This window comes from Strigops habroptila, chromosome 4 (genome assembly GCF_004027225.2).
Source record: "Strigops habroptila isolate Jane chromosome 4, bStrHab1.2.pri, whole genome shotgun sequence".
Taxonomy (NCBI): Eukaryota; Metazoa; Chordata; class Aves; order Psittaciformes; family Psittacidae; genus Strigops; species Strigops habroptila.
The window spans coordinates 41,273,543-41,287,337 of record NC_046358.1 but is presented as its reverse complement, the minus strand read 5'-3'; the positions used below and the strand labels follow the sequence as shown (position 1 = coordinate 41,287,337).

At 47.9% G+C, this 13,795-nt stretch overlaps 1 protein-coding gene across 1 annotated transcript; it reads left to right on the top strand.

Annotated features, from left to right (window-relative positions):
* The first annotated feature begins 7,482 nt into the window (after positions 1–7,482).
* On the top strand, positions 7,483–10,428 carry FOXG1 (forkhead box G1). Its single transcript, XM_030482581.1, has 2 exons — positions 7,483–7,643; positions 7,885–10,428. The coding sequence occupies exon 2, from the start codon at positions 8,033–8,035 to the stop codon at positions 9,407–9,409; it is 1,377 nt and encodes a 458-aa protein (XP_030338441.1). The 5' UTR covers positions 7,483–7,643; positions 7,885–8,032; the 3' UTR covers positions 9,410–10,428.
* Positions 10,429–13,795: the final 3,367 nt, after the last annotated feature.

Here is a 13,795-nt window from a genome sequence, read left to right as displayed (position 1 = left end):
GTGAGCGGAAAGTCTGTCCGCAGCCTCTTCTCTTTCTTGGTCAAATTATCGTCGAGGCAAAACTACAAACCCCAGGCTTTAGCGAGGCACCGTCCGTGCTCGGTGGGAGGGACACAAATGGGATTTAACTTGTTGCCAGTCATTTTTTTGTGTGTTTGTTTGTTTGTGCTGGTGCTTTAAAAGCGAAACAAATTCCCGAAACAAAGTGGGGGGGGGGGGAGGCAGAGAGGAGGGGGAGAGCTGGAGAGGGAGGGAGGAGGAAAACAAGCTCTGTATAAAAGCATATCATATTAAAATAATACATGAACACACCCACTGATATCAAGGGTACGGTATCAGCCCTTCTCCAATAAACTTATTTATAAGTGGTAGCGGTTATAATAATCCAACAAGCCCCTTACCACCACTCCCCCCTCCCTCCGCTAAAGAAAGAAAGAAAGAAAACATGGAGACCACCCTGCCCGATATAAAAAGTGCGCAGAACAACCTACATAAAGAGGCAACTCCCGCCAGCCCTACTCATGCGAGGGGACCGAGGAGCGCCTAACGTCTGGTCTGCTTCCCGGGCAGCATCACTGGAGCTAGAGCAAGCCCCTTACCCAACACCCCAAGTGCGGGTCCCACCGCTGCCCTGCGCTGGCCAGGCCGTGCCCCGGCACCGAGCCCCGGAACCGCCTCCTCCTTCCTGAGCCCCAGGCACCGAGAAAGCCCAAACGGGCTTTGCCCCGCGAGTGGCCGAACGCCTGCTCCAGACGGGTGTAGAGCTGCTCATGGCTTTTGTACTATACCGGGCATTTTGCTATGGTTACAAGGGGGCCCCGGGGCGGGATTGGGGGGGGGGGGGGGAAGGGGGGGAGTCGTAAGGGAAGGATGTTGCGCTTTTGTAGGGCCTAAAAATTGGATCCGCAGCTGATCTTGGCGAGCCCGAGATCCCGGGAAGTCAAAGGGTGCTGTGGAGGTGCGATGCAGTGCGGTGCGGGGAGAGGAGCGGCAGGGCGAAGCGGAGCGAGCGGCGCCGGGCAGGCAGGTAGGTAGGATGTGGGGGCAGCCCCTGCGCCCCCCTTCTGTGGAGTGCTGGGGTGAAACAGCACCGGGAGCGAGAGTACACCGGTCCTTGTGCCGGGGAAGGCAGGATAGAAAGGCCAGGAGGGGAGGGGGGAGTCTTTTCTCTCGAGTTACCGAAAAACTGCAAACCAGATACATGTGCCATTTGCCAAAGACTACGTTTGTAAGAGGCTAAAGAGCTACAACACCATGAAAATATTCCAGCCACAGTTTCTTAGGAGTCAAAGAGCAGCTAGAAGTCTTCTTCAAGCACTATTTGGGTTTGTGGGGTTTGGGTGGTTTGTGGGGTTTGTTTTGGTTTTTTCTTGTCCAGGTCTTTCTCTTGCCCTGTATTTTATTTCCCGAATCTTTAATTCAGTGTGATAACTCCGGCAAAAGCACTGTGTTGGCCAAGAATATTTTAACAGTAAACACAAAAGAAAATAAAATTATGTATTTAAACCTCGAGAACAGTCCAAGGTTTTTAACTTGTCCATTTTCTCCCTGCATTTCATCATTGTCTTTTGCATAACTCTGTGGATATTTCTTAAGGGATATTTAATTTTCGGTTTGATTCCTGAATCAGGGAGAGCTTTTGTTACACAGGGGCACCTATCACCTAGGCAGGTGTGACGGCTCTCTTATGCAGACTGACATATAAAATAATAGTGACATTTAGGATCTAAGAAACCACACGTCTTAACGTTAAAGTTGGCAGCTAGTGTAAAAATATTCTGTTCTGAATAATTCTGGCAGTGGCAGCTGAACACACCAAGTCTGGTGATGCTCTTCACTCTCGATACAGGCTCTGTGGATGGTATTCCACAGCTACAGGAATAAATAAATAAAACCTCCAGCTTTTAACTAAGGCGATTTAATTCAGACCTCTCCACCCAGCGTAGCCGCCGTGGGAAATGTATACTCCAGTGTTTACTCGGATCCCTTTCTGTCACTATTCTATCCTGCCTTTCGCTTGCGGTACCAGCAAAGCTTTCTGGTCCCCGCAGCCATTGTTTCACGGTTCCACGTTCTTCGCCCAACCTCCGCCCGTCCAAGAAACTTCCTAAAGTTCATCGGAAGGGGAACTCTCTGCACCTCGGTGGTTAATGTCACTGTTTTAACGCTACCTCTCCCCGAGCTGCGCAGGCTTCTCCAAGGTACACAGTGCCCCGCTGGCTGTTCTTTATGGCACAGTGCAGCTTCTCAAAAGATCATCGGATGGAGAAATTTAGCTCTTCTTGAAACATTTAAGCAACTGAGCAATTAGTTCTGAATGGGGGTGGGGGGAGGGAAGACTAGAGAGCTTAAGAAGGGGGGGGGGGAGCGGGGAGGTGGTGGTGGGAGAGGAGATACAACACAACTAGCCCGAAAACAACAGGGGTGGGGATATATGGGAGGGGGACATAAAATGTTTGTATTTAAAGGGTGCTTGCAAGGTCTTCGGCACAATATGTGCTGCTCTCCTTAAAGGGCCACCGAGTGCCAATAACCATTAGTCATCCAGCAGGGACTTTTCATTACAGATCTATCTTTAGGGGGAGTTCCCCGAAGTCTCCGGAGGGAACATAGCTGCGGATTTCAAACCCGGTCCGGTTCCAGTCGCACAGTGCCTGCTGCAAGAGAAGGGGGAGATACTCACCAGAGTTTCGGGAGTGCGCGGGTAGCCCAAAGGTCTCTGCGGCGCTCCTTTCCTTTGCGGAATACTATCTTGCATCCGAGGCAGTTCCCAGTCTATATTTGATGTTACCATTTATGCTATCTCAAACACGAGGCTCTCCCATAGACATTTTTTCCAGGGTTTTCAAGCAAATTTCTCTGTGCCACAATGTTATGATGGAAGGATGCTGAAATGACAGGCCTCGTAGACGCTTGTCTTAATCATCGGCTTCTTAATTTAGTTTTAGTGCTGTGGTTTTGTGTGTGTGTGCGTGTGTGTCTGCGCGTGTGTGCGCGCAAGAGAAGCCTCTGACAACCTGCAGCTTCCTAATGACTGACGAGGCAGGGCTGCTGCAGCAAAGTAACACTTCCCTGGTGTGAAGACCTCTTACTGGGAAGTTTAGTTCACTACTGTTCTCGCAACCCTAATCGTATAACCTGTAACCAAAACCCACGGAAGAAAGATACAGCATGCTAAATAGACTAACTTCTAATCACCAAACATTAGCACCACTACCAGCTGTTGAGGATTAATCGGAAGTTGGCTATAGACGGACACCTAAACTTAGATCCACAAATGCGGCTAGAAGGGTGGACCGTCGAATGCTTCTTCCTCTCCCTCTTTGCCTCCATTCATCCATCCAGCCACCTTCCGTCCCATTCACCCCTCTTCAACATGTTTGACTCCCTCCTTCTCTTTGTTCGCTCACTGCTCCGTCCCCACTCGCCATGCCTTGGCAGCAGGGCATCAGTGTCTGCTGGACAGCCCTTACCTTGATTCCCCGGGCAACCTGGACTGACTAAGGTAGGCTTAGAGTCAAGTGGGAATAGAGTTATATATGCGTACATCCAGGCATTTACTGTACCGAATGTGATATTACTGATTGCTAAACCGAAGTGTCCTGATTAGATTCATGGAAGCATGATGCCATCGAAGAGTGGTTATTAAATACCCTTTCTTCATGGCCGAAAAAAACCTCATTCCTTTCTTATGCTGTCAGTACATTTTAGCAGTTTAATCTCTTGAAAGAGCCTGAGAGTACAGAGCTGCTACACCCGTGTTAAGGGGAACTGAAGGCTGGAGCTGGGGGGAAACGGAGGGTACGCTGTGTCCATTGAACTTACAGTGGAGAGAGTCTGATTTTCCGTTGGCTTTTAATTTGAAATAATAAATTAAAAAAACTACGAGGGATAAAAGTGTGCAGTAGAAATTCTATCTCTACGAGTTATACCCAGAACTACATGGAGATCGCTGTAGAATGCCACTTCATCCAAGACATTTCAGCCCAGCTACTCACCCCCACCGTGACCTCGGAGCTGGGCGCTCTCCGCCCATCCCCGCCGCTTAGAGCGGCGGGTCCCCACGCAGACGGGCACGCAGGTGAGGGAGCAGCCTCCTGTGAGGATCGCCGGGTCCCCTCTGCATAGCCATTCGTGTTCCGCAGGGCTGGGGTCGTGCGCTCCCGTTCCACGCACACGCTGTTCCTCCAGACACCCCACGAACCCTTCCCCGTCGGGGAGCGCTGCCGTGAGGGGCCTTCTGACAGCAACCCGAGCTGGGGGCCCAACTGGGCTCCACGACGCGCAAAGCCACCACCGGAGGGGACGGGAGCGGGAGTAGTGGCCAGGGTAGAGTTCAGGGAAGAGCTGGTGTTAGGGCCAGAGTCCTGCCTTTCCAAAGCAAATATCTCCAGTTTTATACACGGAAAATTCTCTGCGGGAGAGGAAAAAAAAAAAAAAAAAGAAAAGAAAAAAAAAGAGGGACTCTAAAGTTAAAGTCCAGCAGAACTAATAATTGACGTGGCTTCTCTCACATCTCCTTCTCTGTCCTGTAAGCAGAGAATTAATCTTCATGGGCTTAGAGAGATATGTACTACATATTGGACACAACATTTCCTTCTTTGGTAGAACTGTATATCCACGGCATTTAAAAAAAAATAATATAAATCCTAAGTTTGTGCACAGAGCTTTATTCTGCACCCGTGACAAATGACTGCATGTTAAATCTAGATCCTTAAGAGTTTAAAAACGTGCTTCTTTTGGTGCTAGCCCTTACTCAGAAATGCGAAGATATAAAAGGTTTATTTTCTTCCCTGCTACATTTTCATCCCTGATCACAGCGCAAAGTAAACTCAGCTTTGACCTAAGAAACACCTCAACGCATTAAAATTTCAACAGGCAATGTCAGTGTTACATTAAGCGAGAACTCCTCCAGCTCGCTGCAGAGCTGGGATTTGAATAAAACGCTCAATGTTAACAAACAATACACACGTTTGGCACTTTGTGTATTAAATGGATCAAAGAGATTTGATAAGGCACAATACAGCATTTGTACAGACCTGATTGAGTTAATATAATATCAGCAAATTTTACAGCGAAATGAATCTGTTTCTTTTCTTTGTGTTTAAAACCAGCACAGATTACAAATTTTAATGATCTGAAAATGTTTGGTATACAAAATCATGCTTATTTCAGTATTAGCAAAAACACAAGAAATTTTTCAACACAAACACCCAGCTGTGTCTATTTTAAAAGCAGTTCAATGACAGCTTGCACTTATGAGCATGCAATCAGCTAATTTCGCTTTTTTTTTCTTCTGTGTTAATCAACACTTTCCTTCCTGCATATCAGAGTACAAATAGTATAGTTACTCCACATCAGTAAATGTTTATGTAACCTGTCCTTTCTCAAGAATCCGGTTACACCGAATCATTACATGCTAGACCGAGTAGGAAAATGCACTGGGCCCAGCCACCCTAACGGGGATCCTAGTGCACCATAATGACACGTATTAGTTAATGATCGCCATAATCATAATAATATGCAGGAATCTTACCTTTCCTCTTACCCTTTGCCATGGTCGAGTCAAGCCACATACTCTACACGGCACTCTTTCTCAAGAATTCCCATACATTGACTTCAGTGTTGAGCAATGAAATAATCACAAATTGATGTGATATTTTTTTAACCTAATTTCTAAAAAAAAAAAAAAAAGAGGTAAAAAAAAGTGAAAAATCAGCACGGTTGATCATTGACTTTTATCTCTCTCTTTTTTTTTTTTTTTTTTTGTGAGTAGCAACCTGTTATAAAATTGGATAAATAAATACAATTGTGGTAAGGTCATTCCAGGTTAATCCAATGCACAGAGTTCATGCCATTCCCAATTGCAATTGTTTATTACCGGCCCATTGTAATTGTTCTCATTTACTCTCTCTTTCTCACACTCTCTCTCCCTCCCTCACACACACACATCCACACACGCAAACACATACACAAAACGCATCTCCACACACAACCTCGTTTGCTACATTGAGCTCTAACCTGAATTTCCCCGGGACAGATGATTGTTTTAACTGGGTTTGAGCTGCACCTATTATTTCTACAGAACATCTTTTCCTACAGCACGGACGTAAACTTTCGGGCGCTGAGCGCGGCGCTGTAGGCTCCGCTTCGGTCCGAGCGCGATCAGCACGCTCTCCATCCAGTACATTTCCCCTTCTACCTCCCTAGTGAGAAAGCTCCGCGGTTTATTTCGCTTTGTTTCAGGGCCGATTTTTTTCCTTCTCATGCTCACACTGAGGCCCGAGGAGGTGCGGCTGGCGAACACCAGCCCTTGGGCCCCGGGACTCCACCGCCGCGAGCCCGAGTCTCTGCCACCGCCTGCATGTGAGGGAGCAGGCAGAAGGCGGCGGTGCCAGCCCGGTTCTTTTGCCTCGCAAGAAGCCGAGCTGCCGACCGCCGACCGCTCCCCTCCCCCAGCGACACTACACCGAACCCCCATGGCAGGACACCGCGGGCCGGGCCGGGGGGAGCGGAAAAAATCGCAGTATATATATATATCCTCGGTTATTGGTAGTATTATTTATTTTTTACACCTGACACGCAGCCTGCGGTTTCCTGGCTGGAGCCACCCGGCAGCGCCAAGGCGGACACGGGAGGACCCGCCGCAGCGCCGGGCTGGGGACCGGGCAGCGGGCGCGAAGCCCAAAGCGCGAAGCTCAAAGCCCGGCTTCGCCACTGGCCTGGCGCTGCGCCCGCCCGGCGGGGACACGGAGACAGCGCGGAGGGGAGGAGAGCGGAGAGGGCTCTCCCGCTGCCGTGCCTTCCCACCTCACATGCCATGCCGCGGCAGCAAGGGCCGAGCGGGCCGCGGGACACCGTCTTCCCCGGCAGGCCGCGGCCTCCGTCCCGCTCGGGCTGCTGCCGGACGCCCGGCCCGTGTCGGCTGCAAGCCCGCCCCGCCTCCCGCGTCCCCTCCAGCTGATTATTATTTTTCCTTTTCTTTTTTCTCTTGGTAAAATAATAAACAGAAATAACCAGGGCCTAGAAAAAATAAATTCGCCGAGTGAGTTCGGCGGGATCCGCAAAGTAGTACCTCAGCCGCCGGTGCGCCGCGGCTTCCTCGCCCACCCCTCTTCCTCCGCCTCCAGAGGAGGGGGCAGAGAGCGACGGGGCAACTTTAGTCAACCGGAGAAACTAGGAAGTACGAAAACCCGGCCGGGCCCGCAGCCGTGAGACAGGAGCTGTTTGTTTGGCTTGAGGGGGTTTGTGTTGGGAGGGGAGGGGGGGGGGCAGTGAGGGAAAGGGGGGTGCGCTCAAACCGCCTTGGTGATGCGCCCCTGCACCAGTATCCCTGCGCCGCGGGAGCCACGGCGGCGGCGGCGGGGGGCGGGGCGGCGGCAGGCGGAGGGCGGGGCGGCGATCCGCCATTGGCCGGCGGGCGGGCCGACGCGCCGGCACGCCGCCGGCCCTGATTGGGCGGCCGGTGGGAAAGGTTAAACCAAAAAATGTTTTACAGCGGCGGTGCGTGTCGGCAGCTCTGAAATTAATTGCGGCCCCGGCGGTCCGTACCGCCCGGCTCCGCTCGCTCCTCGCCGACCCGCGGCTGCGGCTGCTCCGTCCTCCCCCCTGCTCCGCCGTGCCGGGGGAACCGGCACCATGAAGTAGCTTTTTTTTTTTTCTTCTGTGTGTTTGTGTGTTGGTTTTTTTGGTGTTTTTTTTTTTTTTGTTTGTTTTTTTTTTTTTTTTTTTGTTGGGTTTTCAGAGGGGTTTTTTTTTCCCTTTTTCTCCTTTTTTTTTTCCTCCGCTCTGACTCGGTTTGATTTTATCTGATTGGTGACTATTATTGTTACTATTATTTTTTCCCTCTCCGGCGGTTCCTGTCCTTGCTACATGACTTGCCAGCGCTTGAGACTGCGGTCCAACTGCGCTGCCGCCGCCGCCGGTGGTGCCGCCGCCCCCACTGCTGCCGCCGCCTCCTCGGCCACCGCCGCCGCCGCTCCGCGGGCTGCTCCCTCGGCCGCTGCAACTTTCCCCCTCAGACTAGTGTGTGATGTTGGACATGGGAGATAGGAAGGAAGTGAAAATGCTGCCGAAATCCTCCTTTAGCATAAACAGCCTGGTGCCCGAAGCCGTCCAGAGCGACAACAACCACAGCAGCCACAGCCACCACAACAGCCACCATCCCCATCACCACCACCACCACCATCACCACCACCACCACCCGCCGCCGCCGCAGCAGCCCCAGAGAGCGGCCGCGGCTGAGGAAGAGGACGAGGAGAAGGGCCAGCTCCTCCTGCCGCCCCCCGCCGCCGCTGCCGCCGGCGCCCTGGAGGTGGCCAAGGCGGACATGCTGGCGGGCAAAGGCGACGCGGGCGCGGCGGCGGCGGCAGAGCTGGAGGAGAAGGAGAAGGCGGCGGAGGAGAAGAAGGGGGCGGCGGAGGGGGCCAAGGACGGGGAGAGCGGGAAGGAGGGGGAGAAGAAGAACGGCAAGTACGAGAAGCCGCCGTTCAGCTACAACGCGCTCATCATGATGGCCATCCGGCAGAGCCCCGAGAAGCGCCTCACGCTCAACGGCATCTACGAGTTCATCATGAAGAACTTCCCCTACTACCGGGAGAACAAGCAGGGCTGGCAGAACTCCATCCGTCACAACCTTTCCCTCAATAAGTGCTTCGTCAAGGTGCCCCGGCACTACGACGACCCGGGCAAAGGGAACTACTGGATGCTGGACCCCTCCAGCGACGACGTCTTCATCGGGGGCACCACCGGGAAGCTCCGCCGACGCTCCACCACCTCGCGGGCCAAGCTGGCCTTCAAGCGGGGCGCCCGGCTCACCTCCACCGGACTGACATTCATGGACAGGGCAGGATCCTTGTACTGGCCTATGTCCCCCTTCCTCTCCCTTCACCACCCCCGGGCCAGCAGCACTTTGAGTTACAACGGGACCACCTCCGCCTACCCCAGTCACCCCATGCCCTACAGCTCAGTGTTGACTCAAAACTCCTTGGGGAACAACCACTCCTTTTCCACGTCCAATGGGTTAAGTGTTGATAGACTAGTCAATGGAGAGATACCTTATGCCACTCATCACCTCACAGCAGCAGCTCTGGCCGCCTCAGTGCCGTGTGGCTTGTCAGTTCCCTGCTCCGGCACCTATTCCCTAAACCCCTGCTCTGTAAACCTCCTAGCAGGACAGACGAGTTACTTTTTCCCCCATGTTCCTCACCCTTCAATGACTTCTCAAAGCAGCACTTCAATGACGGCCAGGGCAGCCTCCTCCTCCACGTCGCCACAGGCGCCCTCCACTCTCCCCTGTGAGTCCTTAAGACCTTCTTTGCCAAGTTTTACAACGGGACTTTCCGGAGGACTTTCTGATTATTTCACACATCAAAATCAGGGGTCTTCTTCAAACCCTTTAATACATTAACATCCATGGGATCAGACTGTAAGTGAACATTTTACACACATTTGCATTGTAAATGATAATTAAAAGGAAGAAAAGAAAAAAAAAGCAAAACAAAAAAGTCCAGGTATTTTTTATTAAGTCCCCCATTTTCTGTACGTTTGTTCAGTCTTTAGGGTTGTTTATTATTCCACCAAGGTGAGGAGTGTCAGCAAGGTGCAATGTGGGGAGATTACATTGTAGACTATGAAGTTTGGAAGACAAAATTATAGTAGAGTGTGTATCTAAATAGTGACTGCTTTTGCAATTTTTTATTCAAATATGATAAGTCTATCAGTAAAAGCCGCCAGATTCTCCATGTTTGCAGTATTATAAGTTATCATGGATATGTCGGTGGGTGCAGACCTTGAAAGAAAAGAAAAAAAAAAAATCCAAACCACAAACCACCACTAAATTTACGAAAAATATAGAAAACTTAAAACGTAATTTGTATTTAAGCAGAATTAATACTGAAAGATGCCCGAGAACTACATTTTGGCCATTTTTTATTTTATGCTTTTCTTTACAGAACTGCTTTTTTGGGGTTCTTTTTTTTTTTTTTTTTTTGTTTGTTCGTTTGTTTGTTTACTTTTAGACCAAAGATTGGGTTTTAGAAAATGCACTCAGTGTAAGGAGTAATTTAAAAAACAGCAACATTATTTCAGTTTGCAGCACTGCCCGTTCAAATGAATCAGAAGGGGACAAAATTAATGATTGCCTTCAGTTTGTGTTGTGTATATTTTGATGTATGTGGTCACTAACAGGTCACCTTTATTTTTTTTCTAAATGTAGTGAAATGTTAATACCTATTGTACTTATAGGTAAACCTTGCAAATATGTAACCTGTGTTGCGCAAATGCCGCATAAATTTGAGTGATTGTTAATGTCGTCTTAAAATTTCTTGATTGTGATACTGTGGTCATATGCCCGTGTTTGTCACTTACAAAAATGTTTACTATGAACACACAGAAATAAAAAAATAGGCTAAATTCATATATACTTGATAGGTTTTTTGTCTCTTTTATTAACTAAAATTAATATGCCAGAGGCTTTAAAGTTACAGGGAGACCAGAGTACTGCCTATTACAGCAGTCCACCATTTTTCACATGTTCCTTTCTCCCCCACACCTTTTTTCCTCCCCTTCCCCCATCATACTGTCTTTAATAGCAGTATTTTCAAATATAAAGGATCAGAGTATTTCATTCAACACTACGGCCACTATCGTGGTGTCCTATCGTTTTGGGGCAGAACTCTTATCAAGTCTGCTTAAAAATTGTTAGTGCGAGGTAGGGTGTCATACTAAAAAATCTGCTTTAGTTTGAAGATGCTTAAAATCGTGTACGTATATATGTAGTTATATAGACATACATTTTAAAATTAAGTATATGTGCACGCAATAGAAAAAAGGTATTTTTGCATGATTGCATGATTACATAGATATATGTTGTTCTTGCAGTCTCTGAAATGCATTCAAAGAATTATTCTGCTGAAAGAGATCAATTTCGACTCTATGATAACTGGAAATCTATTAACGAGGAACGTGTATGTGTGTGTATATACATATACATATTAGGTCTCATAGAATCATTTGATCAAATTTAGAAAGCTATGGTACGTCTGTGTATAAAATACAGTCCTTATCTTGAAGGAACACTCTTCCGGAAGTATCTATCCTATATGTATGTATAGACTTTTAATGCTGCAAACACTTTGGCTTTGATGCTGTGAAAGCAGGGGCAGTTTTTGAACTGGAAGCCCTCTCCCCTGCCCCTCTCGCCCTCCGGACGGGGAGGGAGCGGGGGAAGGAGGGGGGGGAAGCTGAGGTACATTGCGGGGAGGCAGCGGGCTGGTGTTGGGGGGGAATGTGTCACGTGACGCTGGGCTTGCATACCGATGTTTAAACGTTGTGGGGTGGGGGGGGGGAGGACTCAAACCAACCCCAAACCTGTGTTTAACTTAAATGTAAAGTTTTGAAAGGCAGCTCTTTTTCGCTACCAGGCTGCCGGCGGCAATGCTTGCCGGAGTCCACTACCCCACGCTCCGCTGCCCGGAGAATCAACCCATTAGTTTTAAGGGGGCAACGCTATGACTAATTTTAAGAAGCATTTAATCCTAAAAAAGAATTGGTTTCTTGATGAGTTTAGGGAAGCCTATAAAAGCCGCAACTCTTGAAAATAATTAGAAAACTTGTGCAAAAGGTTTAGGAACTAATTGGATCCCGCGGTGAGTCCGCAGAGGACAAGTTGTTCATTTGTTACGTTTGTGCAGTCTGAACGGGGCTCCGCAGCCGTGCAATAAGCCGGGCACAGTTCACAATAGGCCCGACGAAAAATAATCTCTCGGTTGGAGATGTTATCACAAACGCTTTAAAGAGCTGATCTTAGAAAGACAGACAAGAGGAAGAAAAAGAGGCGGGGGAGGGGGGGAGGGCGGGAGGAATGCTGGGGGGTGAATTAAGAAGCAATAGCAAATCTGAATTCTTGCAAACAGAATATTTGTCATGCTGAAAGAATCAGGGGAGGGAGGGGAAATCTTCCGAAAATAAGTAATATATAAACAGATGCAAGCAGATCTGCAGGAAAGACAGGGGAGTGAAAGGTTATGGATGAGAGATGGGACACCCAGCTTTGCGCTATGTGGGGGAGAAGGAGAGAAATCTCTGATATTCTTGGCTTTCACTCTCACTTCTGCAATTCAAAATTAATCATCACTATGAGAAAAAATGTTGCTTTGTTTGGGGATAAAGAGATGATACCACCACTTGGAAGCGCTTTCCGCCCCCTATATTATTGATTCCATTGTCATTAAAAGAAGTTATGGGAAAAAAATAAAAACCAAAACACCTTTACAACAAACCTATCGGAAATAATAAAATCAAATAGGTGTGATTTAAACTCTCTAAGCCTCGAGACCCCATTCTGTATACTTGTGCCTAAGCAAATTAAAAGAATGGCATCTGCTGCATCTGACAAAAGAAATGATTTATTATTTACCACTCTCAATTGGCTGTATACTGTAGGAAATCCAATAGCACATACTTAAAGTATTATTTAGTTGGCAATGTAAAAAAAATCCGCTGACAGAGTACTAAAAGGAGGAAAAAGACAAGTCAGGTTGGAGGAAAGCACAATCTCGCCATGACAGAGTTTGGGGTTGGCTAATAAGCATTAATTAGATAAGCGTGGTGCATAATAATTCCTGAAAAGGGTAGTCCTGATGCACGTCGCTCCAGACTTCGTTTAAACAAGCACTCGCTCGCAATGCCCTCCTCCTTCAGATTCAGTGTAGTAAAGTGCTGCCTGAACTGCTGTTCAGGTGCCACAGACTTTTCCCTCTTTTTCCTACACTAGGGGAAGGGGTGGCTGTTGGGCTGGGAATTTATTCGCGTTTCCATACACATACTACCAGCAATGAGACTGTCTTTGTAAAGGAGAAATAAAAAACAAACCAAAAAAAACGGACGACCCCCCCCCCACAAAACCCCATGGATTGTAGCATGACTGCCAAGGCCCCAAATATGCCTTTACCTTTGCCTATTTCCCAGCCAGAGAAGCCCTTCTGTTGGCTGAGGATGTCTTTTAGGCTAATCTTTGCTCAGGCTCCTTCTGTGCTGAGTGTGAGGTACTGGAGTTTGGTGGTGGTGGGGTCATTATTTATCTTCTTCTTTTTTTTTTTATCAGGCGATAATTCTGTTATCTGATGATACTTGTTTCCATGGTGGTTTGTATGTCAAACGCTCAAGCTAAGCTTTTAAGACTTTTTAAAAAATGTATTTAAACATGCACATTTCTAGAATGTTGCGGTGTCTTAGCGTCCTTTCTTCAGCATTTCCTAATTTAGAGTGTTTATGGGGGACGGGTGGTCTTTATGGAATTAAGGAGCTATTGTTATATTCCTAGTGGATGTTTGAGGTGACTAACTTTGCTCGCATAGATCGTAGGAGAAGAAATCTGCTCATCAAGAAACCTCCAATTACGATTTTAAGATTGCCTTCGCAAACATTTTTGAGGGGTAATAAACTGTAACTCGAATCCACAATGCCATATTGGGCCAACCAACTTTTGACAGATTTAAAATATTTTTCTTTTGTTTCAGTAAAATAGCATCCGTTACGTAGAATGTATTCTTACGAAAGGCTTTAAGAGAAAGTGAACAATAACATATTTTGCTTTAAATGGCACAAAGCTACAGTTTGGAGGAGTGGTAATTTTTTAATCCGGTACTCGTAAAAAAAAACCCAAAACAACAGTTTAACTGGGACGTCATTTTGCTCTTTATAACTTCTGATGATGATTATTAAGATTTATGTCAGAAATTATGATTCAGGTACACACCCCCTCACCACTTGTATTAATATGAGGTCTCAATCC

Bases quoted from the DNA above. Each gene is read 5' to 3' on its own strand.
- FOXG1 (XM_030482581.1), top strand. From the start codon at position 8,033: ATGTTGGACATGGGAGATAGGAAGGAAGTGAAAATGCTGCCGAAATCC.